The 19,621-nt window shown below is 37.5% G+C and overlaps 1 protein-coding gene across 1 annotated transcript in view; it reads right to left on the bottom strand.

Moving 5' to 3' along the window:
* Positions 1-19,621, bottom strand: part of Spag17 (sperm associated antigen 17) — a 293,285-nt gene that overhangs the window by 45,724 nt on the left and 227,940 nt on the right. Inside the window, 7 exon segments of the mRNA XM_023708314.1 lie at positions 814-927; positions 2,498-2,680; positions 4,498-4,625; positions 7,439-7,569; positions 7,671-7,816; positions 9,919-10,107; positions 18,983-19,137. Of these exon segments, the coding sequence (XP_023564082.1) occupies positions 814-927; positions 2,498-2,680; positions 4,498-4,625; positions 7,439-7,569; positions 7,671-7,816; positions 9,919-10,107; positions 18,983-19,137 (1,046 nt within the window).

Below are 19,621 nucleotides of genomic sequence, written 5' to 3' on the forward strand. Positions count from 1 at the left end.
GGGCCTGCGCTCTCATCATAGTAGTTATTCACAGTGCAAGATGTGCAGACATGATATCTTGTCTGAACACTATTAGTTCAAAACTTTAGAAGTATTCTTTAGGTGCTAAACTTGACCTTTTATGGAAATTACTAAAAATGAATTAGCTAATAAAAATATATTTGATATTTTAGCCATTGCTCTTACCTAAAATTTTTGTAAACTGGAAATTATTTTAAGATAATTTCCTTTTCTAAACTTTTTCTAATTTCTCATTAATTCATTTAATATTTCAATGAATATTAATTTCTTTGATGGATAATACATCTTTCATTTGCAGTTCCTCAGAATTATTCATGATTGGCCAGGTGTGGTGGCACACACCTCCAGTCCCAGCACTCAGGAGGCTGAGGCAGGAGGATTGTTGTGAGTTCAAGGCCAGCGGGGGCTACAAAATGGGTTCAAAGACAGCTTAACCTACACAGTGAAACTCTGTCTCGAAAAGGTGAATAACAACAATGAATCTAATTATTGATGATCAAAGGAAGAATTTAAAATGTATTTGGAAAGTTCAACATATAAAAGATTGATTTGGGCTGGGGAGATAGCTCAGTAGAATAAGTGGTTGCCTGGCAAGCACAAGGACCTGAGTTCAATCCCCGGTTCCACCAAAAAAAAAAAAAAAAAAAAAGATTGATTTAGAAAGAAACAAGACAAAGGTTTTGTAGAAGTGGCACAAGTAGCATGTCACTATTCCTTATGTCATTTTGCTAAGTGTCTCTAGTACTCAAACAATGGTAAAAGCACTGGTTTGGGTATGAACCATCCTCTCACCATGACTAGTTTGAGAAGGTCTGCAGCATTGCCTCTCTCCTCCTCAGTTCTGGAATCCTTGACTGACATTTCCTGTAGCTCATCTTCTTTCTGTAGAATGTGATTTATATAATCCTAGATAAGCAGGATAAAACACATAGATAAAAGCATCAGGTTTAAGATATATACCTGGAGAGAGGTGCCAAAATAGTCATATTAACTTAAAATGTTACAAAAAGATGAATAGTAAGTATGTTCACACAGCTTAATAAACAATCAATCGCTAGCTGAACAATCTGGAAGACTTTTGCTTAGGAGCTTAATAACCAGACTTGAAAAGTCCACAAGAAAACCTTTGAGGCCACAGGACAAACCTGCATGGCGGCTTCAGAGAAGTGCTGTTTCTGGTCTGTGCTTCCGCGTTCTCAATGGGACTCACACTGTGGATTAGACAGTGTTCAGGCCTTTCGGGTATAATCTTATTTATTTATTTATTTATTTATTTATTTATTTTTTTGGCAGAACCAGGGATTGAACTCAGGCCCTTGAGCTTTCCAGGCAAGCGCTCATTCTACTGAGCCATCTCGCCGGCCCCATAGGTATAATCTTATGATTATGTCTGCAAATGTACGTTGCTTAGTCTATTACTTTTGCTTCCAAGAGAAATATACTTTGGCTTTTACATGAATATTTAACCGATTCCCGTTATGTATTGATCTTCTGCTCTGTGCCATGTACTGATTATATAACCATAAACAAAATCCATGTAATTTCTGTTCCAAGAAAATCAGTTAGAAAATGAGGTGCTACTGACACATTTATTCAATTAACTATACATTTGTCAGTTACAAAATTACTTCCAAGGCAAGACCCTTTTCATTCATGAACAAATATCAAATGGAGAAGTGATTCTATCTTTTTTTCTCAGAGATTACTACATCCATATAATAAGAAAGGAGGTCTCAAAGAAAAAAAAAAAAGAAAAGAAAAGAAAGGAGGTCTCAGTATGGCAGTCACAAATCACAGTTGTCCCAATGTGTGACAGTTGCTGCATAGAGGACTTAAAAGATCATTCACAGATGAAATTTAGTTTTATCCAAGAAGCCCAGAGAAGCTGCTTATGAGAAGGCCTCAGGAAAAGACCCGCAGCCCGAGACCCTTGCAGCTATGTATTTGTGACTCAAGAACATGAGAAAAAAGCATTTGTAACAAATTGTATAGCAGTTTTTGCTGGGGACAGGGCCCAAATGGGATAGTTTATTATGTGACATGTATTGACCTAGTTTAGGTAATCATATTGGGGCACAGGGGCAGCCATGGCCAAACCAAGCATCTCTGAAAATAACTTGCTTTTAATTCTGCTGACTGTAGTCCTGCAGATTCTGCTCTAAACTTGCACCGTGTATTCCAGGAGCATGGGAACTATTGTTCCCAAGGATTTTTCCATTGGCCACTCTCTTGCTCCACAGTTCTTATCTTGTCTGCATTTTAAGGGTTTCCTAATGATTCTTTCACCTTGTAGGAATCACTATGTATTACCTCTCAGCCTGCTATTCCCAAAGGTTGACATTCATGTGTTACACTGGATAAAAATTGGTGGAGTTCAATGATTTTAGATTCCAAAGGAACCAAAGAAAGACAAGCCAAGAAGGATGATTGCCTTGTTTCTGATTCTTTTGAGATCAGATTACCCGGATTCTACTACCTTTAGTGAAACCTGCAGCTTCTGTTTCGCCTCGCTCTTTATGACCTCATGCTGGATGAACTGGCGCATCTGTAAAAACTTGGGGTCTTTGAGTATGGGGGCTGGGGTGCTCATTAGCTGTTTGCATCCAATAGAAAGGCCCTTCCAGATTTGAGTGCCAAATGGGGGTCCTGGAGTTTTTCTCTGTCAAAACAAAGCAAGACATTCACTAAAGAAATCTGAATGTTTTTACCACATATATATATTTTTAAAATTGAGTATTTATGTAGGTATTATGCCAGGAATCACTTTTTAAGAATGCAATTGCATGAAAAAATCTTGCCCTCAAAAAGTTCTGCAAATATAAGGAACATTGATATTAGAACTGGCCAATATTTCTTCTTTGTATATATTTCCAAGAAATTGAATGCTTTAAAATCTTATTGTCTGGCATCCTCCTGAGTATCACTTAAAGCAATGTTAAGCAAAGGAGTGCATAAAAATGCAACAACAGGCTAGTTTGTGACAAATTTATGTGACTATACCTTAATACCTTATGTGGTCTAAAACATTTAGTCTTTAATTTTGTGGTTCTGTGTTTCTTTTGTGGTAGAAAGATTCTTTGAGAGAGAAACCATCCTGTAGATAATTTGTATTTTGAAAATTTTCCCGATAAAACATCCTGTCAATATGTCAATTACGACAATGACATCATTGTCATTGACAAAATAATTGTCATCATTGACAAAATGGCATCACTGTCATTTTCATGATGGGTAGACTTTGCTGACAAATGGCCTGAAGTGTGTCTGTTGTACTTCACTTGAAAAAGCATGACTGTGGGTGACCACTCCGAGGCTTGAAGCTTACCACATAAGAGCTTCAGAGAATGAAGAAGTGAATAAATTTTTTTTTACTAATCTCAGAGCTAGTGTAATTTTTATTATCACATAGAACTTTCAAGTTGGACACAGCTTTAGTGAACCTTCTGGTGTGACCTTTGAATCTTCAGGAAAGGCCCATTATGACTTGTCCCAAATCCTCTATTAATAAGTTATAGAACCAGGACATAAATTTAAAATAATTTTCATCTCACCATGTGAATTACAGTTACCAAATTAAAACAAAGGGGGGAGGAGCCAGGAGATGGCTCAGTGGAATAAGCGCTTCCCTGGCAAGCGCAAGGGTCTGAATTCAATCCCCGGTTCCGCAAAAAAAAAAAAAAAAAAAAAAAGAATAAAAAAAACCCCAAAGGGGTGGAACATTGTTGTTCATCAACTCTACTTTTGTCATTATAAAATTTATTGTTAGGAAGCAAAAACATAATTTGAAAATATTCTCATTTAATATTAGGTATCTCTTTCAGATCACATTATCAATGCCTTCATTGATTTAATAATTTAATGTCTTACAACATGCTAGAGACATTACGTAAATTACTTATTAAGTAAAATGATAAATCTTGCAAAACTGCAAAATTTCATGATTACTACCCAAGATATTTTCTTTCATTATTTAAAAACTTTAGGTGAGATTTGTCTCATCTGATATAATCACAGTACTTGCTACCATTTCAGTTGCAAAGCCCACGTGTAATCCTTTATGTTATTGTTATATGCTCAGTTGGTGCATTATTAATACGTGAAGGGAAAAAAGGTGAAGTGAAATCTTAAACTCTGTGTTAAAACTAGTAAGAAAGAAATTACAGGAAGAAATGGCATAATAACAGCAATTCTATGATAAGAGAAGTATAACATGCATTATTTAGAAAGTATATTTTAATATCATGGGAAGGTGTTCATACCTGTGACATAGATAAAAGAAGTAAAATTGAAATTGGATAGCAAGAATATTTCTCTAAAATCCTATTTCCATACATAAAATTTGAAAAAGCTTCAAGTAGAAAACCCCTTGAGCTTATTGGCAATTTACAGAAGGTTTAAATATAAGTATATGGAAGAAGACTAGAGAGTAATGGGTGCATATGCAAATAATGCAGTTTTGTAGTGGAAATTGTGTACCTCCACTTGGGGAAAGTTCTCCCATGACCTTGACTGGAGATTAGGAGGAACAATTGTCTCTAATTCCTTCTTCATTAACCATGGTGAAGCTTCATGGAAAGGGCGAAGGATTGTGATGCTCAGGGTCCCTGGATGAGAAAGAGTTTTCTCCTGTGAAATTATCACGATGAATTCAAGATGCAGTAACTAAATTCATCAAACACCTTTGAACTGTCTTCTATGCAAAAAAGATCTGTAAAACCCAGAGACCACGCTTAAGGACCTTACAATATCAAAATAAGGTGAGGCTGCTAGTCACTGTAACCCCTAGAGACTGGAGTTTGATTACCTGGAGGTGACCAAGATTCACTGACACCTGATTGTCCCTCAGTAATCATGTCCAAGTCCTGTCAGTTCTATCAGTAAGCCTTTTCAACACCATCCACTTCTGCTCTTGTCATAGTCTACATTACATCATTGCTTCTGGAAGATACTATCTGGACTATGACAACAGCTAGCCTTCTAACTCATATGAGCTCTGTTAGTGGGCCTTCCACAGTCAGGGTGACAGGGTATATCCATTTGGGATCCAAACTCTTCTTTGACTTCCGAATCTCTTCCAAAAGCCAATTAGACTATTACTTTCTCTCTCTGCGTCAATTTGTACCACTCTCCCTCTCTGTTCTTTGAGCTGTGTGGCTCTTTTCTCCTTTGTGTTCGAATGTTCCAAGAAAACCCTTCTGCCTACCTCGATTATCCATACTAATCTAGTAGCTGTCAGCTCATATGTCTTCAAGGGAACTTTCTAGACTCCCTCAGATGTCTCTGCTAGTAGCTTTCATGGAACAGTGTATCTTGCCTTCATAAACCACAGTCCAATTTGTAATTATCCAGCTACTTGTGTGACGTATAACTAACCCTTACCTATCCCACTGAATCATAAGCTTCATGGAAATTTGTTACTGCCTATTTTAGCCCACCATTGTGTTCTTACTACCCAGTCAATGCTTGGGACATGTAGATTTGTCTAGTGATGCTACTTAAATGACTAACACAGCAATTTCAATTTAATTCTTATTGTCATACATTTACATGCATGTGTTACCTACACAGAGCCCTCTGTTCTCCATATTCACAGATATCAAGGTATATTACATGGTGTGCATGTAATGGATACACTAAAAGATAAACGTGGGCCTGGGAGATAGCTCAGCAGTCTAAGTGTCTTCCTGGAAGCATGGGGTCCTGTGTTTGATTTCTGGCACCCCATGCTGCACTGGCCCTTCCCTGAGTGTGCTGAGTTGGTCACTGAAGCTGGGTGTGGTGGCGCATGCCTATAATTCTAGTGCTGGGGAGGTTGAAACAGGAAGATCACTACAAGTCTGAGCTGCATTGTGAAACTGGATCAAATACATAGAAAAGATAAAGATAAAGTACACAGAGATGTAGGTGTACTAATAAGTGCTCATAATGCATATCACATTCATATGCATATGAATATGCATATTGTATGCATATCACAACGCATATCACAATGCATATACACACCTAAGCACAGTAACCAAAGTGATGCATTTCTCTAATCTCTGGTTGCATACCAGTTTCTTTGAAATTGATGAAAGTAACATAAATTCTCAATGAATATTCTTAGGTTTTTTGGTGTGGCAGAGAGGCAGAAGTAAAAAGGAGGAGGGAGACTTTATTGCCATTGAGGAGGATGTGGAGCGGATCTGAAGGAGATGAGGCAGAGGAATCCTCTGACCTGAGGAAAGAAGGCTGAGACTTTGCGGAGTTTTGCTAGTGGCAGAGTTTGAAGGGCAGGTTCAGTGACACACATGGAACTGATTGGAGGCTCCCTTATGTGCATGGGAAAGGTAAAAGGAAGTTGGATCTAGGGCTGGAGTGGAGAAGGAAACGAAAGTGGTCATTGGGAGGATAAGCTGTTGTATTGGGGATTCAGCCATGTTGAATCAGGGCCATGATAATTTATCAGTTTATATTTGGGCTGAAACATATCAAATGTATCTTATATAACTTATATATATCCCAGATTGACATTCTAACTCACATATAAAGTTTTTTTATTGTATTAAATTTCATCAAGGCAATACTTCAAATGAAAACAAAACTTACAAGAGCTGGCCAGTGAGATAGCTCAGTGGACTAAGTGCCTGCTTAGGCAAGCACAGGGACCAGGATTTAATCCCTGGCACCACATGTCACACTGGCCTGCCCTTGGGCAGCTGAGCTGGCCACTGAGACCCAGTGTGGTGGCGCACACCCACAATACCAGTGCTTGGGAGGTTGAAAACAGGAGGATCACTAGGAGTCTGAGCTGCAGGGAGACCCTGTACCAAATACATAAACAAAACAAAACAGAATAAAATGACCTCCAAAACCTCAAAAGAGCTCTGCTATTCTCACCAGGATGAAAGATACTAAGAGCCAAGAAGGGAGGAAAAAAGGAGTAAAATCAATCAAGATGCAGTTTACTTATTTATTAGTTTGTTTTTGTTGTTTACTTTTTGGAGACAGAGTTTCAACATGCAGTTCAGGCTGGCCTTGAACTTGCTGCCACCCTCCTGCCTTAGCCTCCAGAATGCTGCAGTATATATTTATATGCTCAACAAGGTGATTTCAATTATTAAGCATCATAAACATACACTAAGAGGAATTTAGAAATATGGAAGGACATGCATAGAAACAGCCCGGATCCGATCCCTGGGGTAGGGAGAAGACCTAGGTTTGCATGCAAAATCTGCTTGTAGTGGTAGATGATGTTACGCTCAGTGTAGACTGACCTCCAGACAGAGCTTGATCTAAACACAAAGTCGTGTAGCTATGTTAGTGGGTTGGCATAGCCAACTGGAAGTGGAGTAGTGAGCAAGGGAAAGCGACAGAGAAGGGGAACAACCAGATGGTAGAGGGGTGCGAGGTGGGGGCGGCGCAGACAGAGCACTACCTGGCTGCTCCTGTACCGGCTCCTGGAGAACCACAGTAGTTGATTCGCCATAGGCCATGGATAAGTACTCTTCAATGTCACTGTCCCGGAGAAGTTCCATTCCTGAGCCGTCAGCATAGATCACAAAAAATCTGATGGAACAGAAATCTTAGTTACTTGAACTAGTCAGTTACAATGCTTCTTGAATTCTGAATTGAAAACAAAAGTTATAATATTATTTGTATTATTTTGCCTGGGAACGTGTTCACCATAGAGTTGTGTATGATCTTTTTCGAGATGAACAGATGATAAACTGTCGTAGCCCTCAGGTTTTACATGGAAATCGTCTTCTGATTTTTTTTCAGGTAGCATAGTTGATGCACTGCCATCAGCCATGACCTAAGAGACAAAGAAATTGAAAGAAAAAAAATAAAATGCCACAATGCTTTCCCTTCTGCTGATCCAGAGTGAGAAAGCAAATAGTCTTTTTGTACACTCAGAAAATCAGATGCATTTTATTTGCAAGTAAAAGATATTATTCACTTAATTACAGATTGCACTAATAAGAGTAAAACCTAGCAGCACAGTTCTTATAAACCACTCTAAGAATTTGAAAACAAATGAATACATTTGAAGAAAAAGTAACTAGAAAAGAGAGGGGACTCAAAGATCTTATCCTATCAGATAAGCTGAAGGAATGGGACATTTAAACATCCAAGAAAGGGCTTTCTTTTTTCCCCCATAATTTTATTGAGAAACAAATAACAATGAGACAGTTTCAAACCAAATTGGTAGGACAGTTTCAATAATTAACACATTGCATACATTCTTCCTAGTGGTTAATTGCTGTACAAGATGCAGACATGATATCCTATTTACAAACACTATTAGAACAAATGCGTCTATTCATTAAGAGAATGTAACTATATATCTATCCTAATCATTTTGAATACACAGATACAAACTGGACATTCATCTGTATCCCCATTTTGTTAAGTTCCATTATTTGACTATTATAGGTATGTTAACTCAGCAAAATATTCTAAAAGAGTCCAGTAGTCCATAATAGTATTGGGTCTTCTGTTTCACTGGCAAGAAAGGGCTTTTGTGTGATAGTTATCTTCAAACAATGAAAGAGCATCACTCAGAAGAAACTTATACTTCCTAATCAGAATTAGGGCTCTACGTAGAATATTCAGGAAAACAAATTTAGCATCAACTTGAGAAACAGTCTAGTGGTTATTGCTGGCTACCTTTGGGAGCATATTGTGGTACAGCCTGGCAGCCCACTGACAAGGATGCTCAGGAGAAGAGGTGGTGTCTAGAAAGTGGGGCTGATCCTGCCATCACCAACATTTCGACATGGGGGGTGAGAGGCCTTATGTTTTTATAATCTGAAATTTTTCAGCCTGAACTTGTGCTGTGAAGAGTCTCATTTACTTAGCAAAGCTGGATCAGGACTCGTATGCATTACCAGAAAAGAAGTTAGGGATTTTGTGGCATAATGCCAAATTGAAAAAATAACTCCGCATTCACCAGACAATGAAGGAAATTCCTCTTTTGGGTGGAGAGTAAGGGAAAAAAAGATAAATGTTTAGAGCAGGCTTTGGCAAAGCTTCTTGGTTAGCATCCAGAAGTGAACACTTCAGGACTCGCGGGCCACATGTTCTTCATTGCAAGTACTGAGCTCCTTCTTACTAAGCAGGAGTACCAGAGACAAACACGTAAACAAGAGCATCATGGCATTCTGTTATGCTTTACTTGATGAGACTAAGCACTGAATTTTCTGAAATGTTTGTGCATCGTGAAATAGTCTTCTGACATTTTTTTAAAACCAAATTAAAATATACAAAGAAAAAAAAATTAAGGTATATAGAACAAATGGCCAATGCTTGGACTACAGGAAAAGGAACAGGTCTGGTGGGGAAAGTCTGTGCAAAGCCGGAGCACTGCTGTGGAGGTGGCGCATCACTGCTGCCAACCTCCTGCCTCCCTGTCCTAAGCCCTCCTAGGCATCTGTCACCACGGACTCTGGCTCATTCCACACCGCAGTCTTCTGCCTTGTATTTGGTGACACTTTAATAAGGCTGTGGATCATCCTTATGCTAATCTTTGTGGTATCATTTTTTCCTTGTTTGTTTATTATTTTTATTCATTTTAATGAGAAAAAAAGAATAGTGATGAAACAGTTTCAAAACAGGTTGGTAGGACGTGTGGTGTCATTATCTTTTGATGTCTGCTAATATTTCTTTTGTTCTATTATAATCATCTATTATGCCATAACATTTCTACTGTTCTACTGTTGGGTTTGCTATGCTCCATGGAAAGGCAGTTGGGAATCAAGGAAAAGATACTGCTTTCATGTTTTTTGGACCAAAGTATTGGCAGAAAGTGGCTAAGTACTCCTATGACAATAAAAGTAAAAATCGACATGAAAGCTGTAAAATTATTACAACTCTCAGAGCCACGGGCTCTCGTTGCATGCTGGAGATGCACTTTACCTGAAAGATGTTTCCCTCAGGATCCAGGACCTCACAGGCAACCGCTGATGTGTGCTTCATGACGTACCTGCTGGCTCTCAGCTGCTCGTGTTTTTGGAAAGGATGGTAGATGTTACTGCTGGCTTCGTGGCAATATGTGGCTGAACAATCCCTATCAATGTGGAGACAACCAGTGTTTGGAGGTAGCACCTGGAAGAGAAGACAACAGGCAAATAATTTCAGATTCTTATTCATCTCTAGAGACTTGGAGCAGCAGTTTGGGAAACATAATATTCATATCACAAACTGTATTTCCAGGAAAAAACTATCCCAGGGCCTTTGTTCTAATTATCTATTATGCCTTAACTTTTCCACTAGCCTACCATTGGGCTTGCCATTCTCCAAGGAAATGCACTTGGGCATCAAGAAAAAGATACTGCTTTCAGGATTGCTTAAGTCCTGAGAGAACTTAAGATTGGGGAAAGAGTGCTTGCCTTTAAACGGAAAACTAAGATATAGTTTCTTCCCTGTCCTCACATTTACCTATTTATGTTGACACAGTATCCTGAAAGCATTTTCCCCCGTGCCCTCTCATGCCAGGCATTTAGTCCATTTTAGTGGAGATAAACCCACATGGCTCTACTTCCAATGCCTGGTATCCACTGTGTTTTCGGAGAAGGAACATCTCTAAAAGGACCAAAGCTCTTGGCAAAGAAGCTGTTATTGGGGCTGAGGAGATGGCTCAGTAGAACAGGTGGTTGCCTGACAATTGCAAGGCTCTGAGTTCAATCCCCAGTTCCAGAGAGAGAGAGAGAGAGAGAGAGAGAGAGAGAGAGAGAGAGAGCTTTTCTGTAATGACTATTGCTCACACAGATCCTTTAAAACTACAACTCTGGTTGCATAGGTCCTGCTTTACCTTGGTCTTAACCATCCAGCAGAAAAGTATAAGAACAAAGTATAAGAGGTAAAGCCATGCTGTTATGTTGAGCTGTAGGGGACTCAGGTCAACAATTTCTGACATTGCCAGTGAAGCAGAAGACCCAATACTATTATGGGCTACTGGACTCTCTTAGAATATTTTGCTGAGTTAACACACCTATAATATTTAAATGATGAAACTTAACAAAAAAAGGGGATACAGATGAATGTTCATTTTGTATCTGTGTATTCAAAGTGGTTAGGATAGATATATAATTACATTCTCTTAATGAATAGAGGGATTTGTTCTAATGGTGTTTGTAAATAGGATCTCAAGTCTGCATTTTGTACAGCAATTAACCACTAAGAAGAATGTATGCAATGTGTTAATTATTGAAACTGTCCTACCAATTTGGTTTGAAACTGTCTCATTGCTATTTGTTTCTCAATAAAATTATGGAAAAAAAGAAAAAAACATAATTATTACAAATATAAACATATAGTATAAATTCACCCTTTAAAAGTATGTGATTCAGTATATTTTTTGGATATGAAACTTATGCAATTATCACCACTTATTCCAGAACGTTTTTTATCATCCATAAAAGAAGCACCCATTTCCTTAGTATGTGTGCATCGCCCACCATGTCCCTAAGTCCTGGCGATGACTAATCCTAAGTCTCCACAGATTTACCTTGCAGTCATTTCCTGTAAACTAAGCAGGCATATGTGGCCTTTTAAAGTGTGTCTATCTTGTCAGTATTCGCCAGTTTGAGCATGTATCAGTAACTCATTCCATTTTAGGGATGAATAGTATTTCATTTTAAAGCTATTTTATTTCTATGACTATTTTATTTCTCCACTCATGAGCTGATACACATTTATTTGAGATTTGAGAATTTATTTCATTTCGCAATTTGGGCAGGTCCTGAACTCATTATGTAGCCCAAGGAGGCCTTAAACCCACAGTAACCCTCCTGCTTCAGCCTCCTAAATGCTGGGGTCATAGATGTGCACTATCAAGCCCAGTCACATTTTTTTTTTTAAATATGGTGAGCAGAACAGTCTAGGCTGAAACTCACTGGAGGGAACAGAATTAAGGATGCTGAAGAAAATAGAGGCCCTGGCAGGTGGAGCGCTAGAATCAGCAGGTTTGGAATGGGGTGGAGCATTGGCTCTCTCCAGAAATCTGCGTGCAGCCAGCTAGTGAAACAGTTTGGGTGTCTGTTTGCGTTCTCAGACTTCCTTACCTGGAAGCATGGATGTGAGGCTTGAGTGTGCAAGCCAGGTATGGATGTGGATCAGTGCTTTAATTCCTACCCTGGATTACTGCAGGTAGAGGTACGTGATTACGTGGCTCTAACATCCAGAAAGTTTTTCTCTTAAACTTTCCACTAATACTTCCTGCTTCCTTTTTCTTTTTTGTAATTGCTTTTCTACTTTTTTTTTTTTTTTGCTCTTTTTCAGTTTTTCACCTGCTCCTCACAGAACCTTTCATATTTCTTCTCTTTTCCCTCATCAAAACCTATTTTCTGGGCTGGGGAGATGGCTCAGTGGAATAAGCGCTTCCCTGGTAAGTGCAAGGGTCTGAGTTCAATCCCCGGTTCCTCCATAACCTATTTTCTCAAATTTTTCCTCCTTGGTTTTGCTTTTATTTTATATTAACTCATTGCATTTTCATACTATTTTCTCACTTTTCCCCTTGGCTCTCAAGTCACAAAACATGCTTAAATAAATGCAAAAGAATAAAAATAATCTCTTGCATCCTATTAAATCAGAATGAAATATGAAACTAGAAATCAACAGCAAAATTAAACACAGAAATTATACAAGCACGTGTGCTTGAATATATACTTTTATATACTCAGTGACTCAGAAGGACTCAGAGAAGAAATTTTAAAAAATTCGGGGGTGAAATAACAGCGGCAATAAGATATATCACAATCTTTGGGGCTTATATTAGAAATATGAAGCATTATCAAGTCAGTGGCCTAATGAGACATCTCAAAGGTATAGAAAAACAAGAAAAATTCAAACCAAAATCTTGTAGAGGGCCAGAAGTTATAAATAGCAGAGCAGAAATCACCAAAATTGGGACTAAAGAAGGGATAAATCAATCAATTAAACAGTTGGGTTCTTGAAAGCATAGGATTGATAAACTCTTAAATGTACTCATTAAAAAAGGAAAGACCCTCATCAAAGCAACTAGAAATAAAAAAAGCAAAATTCCCACAGACATTGAAATTCAGAGGATTGTAAGAAAGTATTTTGAAAATTAATACTCCAACAATTGGAGAATATGGAATAGAGTCCTAGATATACAGCAAAACTTAACCGAGAAGATATAAAAAATGAAACAGACAAATAATAGGAAATGAAATTAAAATAGTGATGAAATTTTCCAACTAAGAAAAGCCCAAGCCTCATTGGAGTCACAGATGAATTTTCTCAGAATGTCACAGAGAACTATTACTAATACTTCTCATTAAACTGAAATTGACAAAACACTGACAAACTAATTCCATGAGGCTAACAGAAGCCTAATAGCAAAATGAGACAAGGATTCAACAACAACAACAACAACAACAACAACAACAACAACAGCAACAACAACAACAGAAGTCACCATAGGTCAATATATTTGATGAATATGGATGCAAAACTCTTCAATAAAATACTTACAAATCAGACTTGTGTGTGTAAACATTGTACTATCTCCCTAGTATAAGAACCTGAAAGAAGAAGTAAAATCCAAAAGATATAGTAGATAAAAAGAAACAGTTCAAATGGAAGTAACAACTGGGATGAGGAAAAGGAGAAAAGAAAGAAAGATGGGAAAGATGTGTGTTTATACACAGGAGAGCTTAGATAATTGTACTGATGATTTCTGCAGGTCTCGTTGAAAGGAACGGTTGATGCCTAATTTGTTGTTGCTCTTTTTAAGTTTTTGATCCAGTTTGCATACTTGTATCTGACAATCTAAGCAACGAACTTGAAGACAACAATACATAACAGCCATTGTTGAATTCCTATCATTCTGTTTAGTGAAATTCTGTATTGTTTCTAATGCTTTTTTTTTTTTTTACTGATTTTTGTTCTGTTAAAAAAAGAAAAAATATGAAACACACATGAAAACCATTCAGAATGCAACAAATCATTAAGAATGTAGTATATCATGACCTAGTAGAATTCATCCCGGGACATAAGCATGGTGCAACATAGATGAATCAGTAAATGCAATAACACCCCCAAATAAAATGAAGAATAAAAATCACATGGTTTCTCAATGCAATAAATTCTTGACTTATGAAGGATTCCTTCCCAGGAGAATGTTTAAAGTCAGATTTGTTAATGCGTCAAACGAAGTGAATCTTATATAGTACACCTGTGAAAGTTTGCAACTCAAATATTTGTAAGTGAAGGACTTACTATAGATAAAGAAAAACTGACAAAATCCATTTATTTCCATAAGTAAAAGCTTAATGAAAACAGGTATAGAAAGACCTTATCTCAAATTTATAAAAGGCATTCATGACAAACCCACAGCCAACAACATAATAAATAAGGACAAACTGATCAGGAACAAGACAGGTGTGCCCATTCTCACCACTTTCTTCAGTACAGTACTTGAAACATTAGCTGGAGCAATCAGGCAAGAGAAAGAAATAAGCCACAGGTAGGAAGGGAAGGTGTCAAACTATCTATCTATCTATCTATCTATCTATCTATCTATCTATCTATCTATCTATCTATGAACGGTTGATGCTTATGTCCCTGGGTGAATCTCATACATGTCCCTTGCACCATGCTTATGTCCCTGGGATGAATTCTACTAGGTCATGATATACTATCTTCTTAATGATTTGTTGCATTCTGAATGGTTTTCATGTGTGTTTCATATTTTTTCTTTTTTAAACAGAACAAAAATTAGTAAAAATTTATAGATATAGATATAGATAGATAGATAATATGATGCTCTACATAGAAAAGTTCGCACACATACACACACACACACACACACACACACACCCCAGAAGATTCTTAGAGCAAATAAACAAATTTAGCAAAGTGACAGGAATGCATGAAAATCAATAACATTTCTGTACACCAATGATTAACTCAGTGAGAAAGAAATCAGGAAAATGAACCTGTTCATGATAGCTTCACAAAATTAAATGCCTGGGAATCACCCTAATCAAGAATGCGAACAACTTACAGTGAAAGTTACAGTGCTCCAGAGAAAGAGGTTAAAGAGGATATTAGGAAGTAGATCTCCCTGTCCCCTGATAAGCAGAATTAATATTGCTAAAATGATCGTAGTATCAAAAACAACCCATAGAGAATCCTATTTAAAAACCAAAACATTTATTACAGAACTAGAAAAAGAATCCTAAAATTTATATGCAGTCAGAAAAAACCAAAAGAATAGCTAAAGCAATCTGAGCATCACTAACAAAGTGGAAGAAAAAGAAAGAAAAAAAAAATGACCAGGGCCACAGGGCTAGCTCAGTGGGCTACATGCCTGTGTAGGCAAGTGCAAGGACCTGGGTTGGCTTCCCAGTATAGCATGCCATGCTGGCCCTGACCTGGGAGTGGCCAGCCGGCCCCCAAGACTGGGCATGGTAGCACATAACTGCAATCCCAGCCCTGGGGAGGCTGAAACAAGAGGATCACTATGAGTCCCAGCTGTAGAGTGAGACCCTGTACCAAATATATTTAAAACAAAAAAGCAGGAGGAAGTACAATCTCAAATTTTAAGGTATGTTATCAATTTATTATAATAAAAACAGTGACACTAGAACAAAAATAGATATAGACCAATGAAATAGGAGATACAGGAACAACCTCATGTATTTTTAGCTTGCTGATCTTTCACAGTGTTAAAAATATGTACAAGAGAACAGGGCCTCTAATAAATAATCCTGGGAAAACTGGTCATCCACATGCAGAAGAGTGAAGCTAGACCCATATTTCTCACCTTGTACTAAAATAAAATAAAAACGGATATCAAACAGAAACACTGAAGCTACTGGAAGGTATGCACAAGGATTCCTGAAGAGAACTGTAATAGCATAATAAATAACAAGAATCAACAAATGGGATCTTTTTCTTTTTTTACTTTTTATTCGTGTATGATGATTACATTCCTCATGGAACAAATGAGATTAAATTAAACTAAAATCCTTCCATACAGGAATCATGGGAAAAAAGGAACACTTCTCTACTGTTCGTGGGAGCACAGACTGGTACAACCACTATAGAAATCTGTGTGGAGACTCCTCAAAGAGCCAGCCTTGGAGGTCCCATTCAACCCAGGTAGTCCCTTCCTAGGCATTTTTCCAAATGAATTGAAAACATCATACCATAGTGATTTATACGCACCCATGTTTATAGCAGCACAATTTGTCATAGCTAAATCTTGTAAGCAACCCAATCGCCTATCAACTGAGAAATGGATAAAAAAAGATGTGATATTTTTACACAGTGGAGTATTATTCAAGTATAAAAAAGATAAATTTGAAGCTTTTATAAATAAATGGATGTAACTATAGACCAGACTGGTAAGTGAAATAAATCAGACCTGCTTGTGCAAACACTGTATTGTCTCACTAGTGTAAGAACGTGTAAGAGTGAATAAAATCTGAAAGGTACAACATATATGGCATGTTATGGTTTGTGTATAGGTGTCCCTCCAAAGCCTAATGCAGCCATGCGGTGGGGACTTCTAGAGTTTGAGATTAACTCATGATCCACTGGGATTATGAGTTTTAGTACTGCTGGGATTACGGATGTGAGTGCTACCCCCAGCCTGGGGCGGATAGCCTGAATGCAATTTAAGGGAGGCAGACTTGCTCTCTGTTGCCCTTGTTGCTGCTGCTTCTCCCTTGGCTCCTCCTGCTCTTGTCCACCACCATGAAAGGCTGCTCTCTGCTCTGTGCCACCCTGCCTTGGAACCAGCTGAGTATGAACTGAAACTTCCAGTAACTGTGAGCTCAATAAACCCTTCCTTCCTTCATTCTGGGAGTTGGGTTTTTGTCCCAGCAACAAGAGGAGAATAACTGAGACACAGTGAGAGGGAAAGATTTTGTTCAATGGAGAGGAAAAACTAGGATGAGAGAAACCACAAAAGAAAGAAGGGATATCTATCTATCTATCTATCTATCTATCTATCTATCTATCTATCTATCTATCTATGATAGCTTGTATAATTGTATTGCCGATTTTTTGCTGGTCTCTTGAAAGGAGCAATTAATCCTTAACTCTTGTCTTTTTAAACCTATTTTGCATGTTTATATCTGGTAATCTAAACAACTAATTTGAAGATAATATTATATGATACAGCATCCATTGTTGAATTCCTGTTTAATTCTTCAGTGAAATCCTGTGTCGTTTCTAATATTTAAAAAATTTTTTTTAACCATTTTGCATTCTCTTTAAAAAATCCTATGCAGAAAAGGAATTAATGCAGAAAAGGAGTGAAGAGGTTACCTTCAAAATGGGAAGTTTTTGCCAGCTACTTTTCTAACATAGACCTCAGATGGATTTAGGATATATAAAGGCTTTTTAAAAATAGACCATACAAACAAATGACCCAGTCAGACAATGGGCAAATGAAATAAATGCACTCTTCTCAAAAGAAATAAAAATGTCCAGTACGCACATGAAAAATGTTTAATGAAAATATTAAATAATTTTACTGAGAAACAAATAGCAGTAAGAGTTTCAAAACCGATTAGTAGGACAGTTTCAATAATTAATACATTTCATATTGTTGTCTTCTTAGTGGTTATTCATAGTACAAGATGCAGACATGATATCCTGTCCAAACACTATTAGTACAAATCTTTCTTTTCATTGAATTAAGAGAAAGTAGTTGTATATCTATCCTATTTTGAATACACAGATACACAATGGTCCTTCATTTGTATCCCTTTTTTGTTTAATTTTGTCAGATATGGGTATTTCAATGTCATTTAAATATCGTAGGTGCATGAATTCAGCAAAATATCCCAATATAGTCTAGTAGTTCATAATAGTAGTGAAACTTAATAGTCAGAAAAATAAAATCAGAACAACACTCTGTCTTATTCAAGAATACCACCATGAAGAACACACACATCATCATCCACAACAGCAACAATAAATGCTGGTGAGATTTTGGGATAAAAGGAACCCTCCATTGTTGGTGGGAATGTAAACTATTAGAGCATTTACAGAAAAAAATATGAAGATTCCTTGGAAAACTAAAAATAAAGATTCCATTTTATTCACCTACACCTCTTGCAGATATGTTCCCAAAAGAGTTAAAGACATTATACTATAGAGATACATGAACACTCATATTTACAGCTTTGAATTACAACTCCAAAACCAAGAAAGCAGCCTAGATGCCCAATGACAGACAAATGGACCATGTGGTGTGTTCATAATGAAGTATTATTTGTCCACACAGAAAGAGAAATTCAAATCATTTGTAGGAAAATCAATGTAATTAAACCATAAAATGAAATCTGTCAGACAATAAGATTAATTACTTCATGGTACCTGTTATATGAGAAACCTAAAATATAAAGAGCAAAAAATGATAGATGGCAGGAGACAGGAAGACAGACTTCTCAGAGATGAGGAAGAGGATGCAGAGCAGAGGAGAGGGAAGGGAAAACAGGGAAGAAGAGAGGGGATAGAAAACGATCACTATATTTATACACATTTATAATATACAACATATATTATACAGAATATATTTTTATATATTGACACATATCAATATATACACATATACAAATTTTCCAAAACAAATATTATTATTGTATCACAAACACATGCCAATTAAAAAAGAATGCGGGCAGAGGTGGCGCGGCCTGCTAGTCAGGCATGCACGGGCCCTACGATCTCAGTGCTTATGCCATCCGCAGTGCTTGGCGTGTAGGAAATCCTCAGTGCACATCAGTTTATGATCTTGACTCAAGGCTTTGTGAAACAAGAAGGACAATTTTTTTTTTTCCAGTACCGGAGATTGAACTCAGGCCCTTGTGTTTGCCAGGCAAGCACTTTCTCTACTGAGCTATCTCCCTGGCCTCTCCGACAATGTTTTTCTCGACTACATTGCACAAAGATGATGAAGCAACAAAACTTTGAGACCCCCTCATCTCCCAGCTCGACCTACCTGGTATGTTCCTTGTGGCTTTGCAATGATAGAGGTCCCATCCCCAAAGATGGCGCAGCAGCTGCTGTCCTCGCAGTTGGTGATGACCGTGGCGTAGTGCGAGCTTTCTATGCGCGTGCACTTCACCTGCCTGGTGATGGTCCGAGGAACTTCAGCTACAAGCAAATACAAGGTAAACAGATCTGACAGGACATGTATTTTGGCAAATAAGCCCCAGCCTACTGAAGTTGCTACTGTGTCCTGGTTGTCTGGATGTTCCATGGGATGAACACAGTTGGAAAGCATGTGTGTGTGTGTGTGTGTGTGTGTGTGTGTGTGTGTAGCTTCAGACTCCACCAGGCTGAAGTGGGGCTTATTGTCTTTGTCAACTCAGAGTAATTCTTTTAGAATACATCATCATATTTTTATTCTATCACTATCTCACTGTTCCTTTTATTTTGTGCAGCTGAAAATATTGTTATTCATTTTGAAAATTAAAATGCATAAGAATATAATTCAATTGCCCATGTATTTACCAATCAAAATACATGCTTGTCATTATTTTCCATATTTATTTAACACTTATAATGTGTATATAAAAGTTATATTTTCTCTTTATGCAGATTTATTTCCTTTATATAATTCATTTTTATACTTTTA

This window comes from Octodon degus, unplaced genomic scaffold (genome assembly GCF_000260255.1).
Source record: "Octodon degus isolate 3935 unplaced genomic scaffold, OctDeg1.0 scaffold00349, whole genome shotgun sequence".
Taxonomy (NCBI): Eukaryota; Metazoa; Chordata; class Mammalia; order Rodentia; family Octodontidae; genus Octodon; species Octodon degus.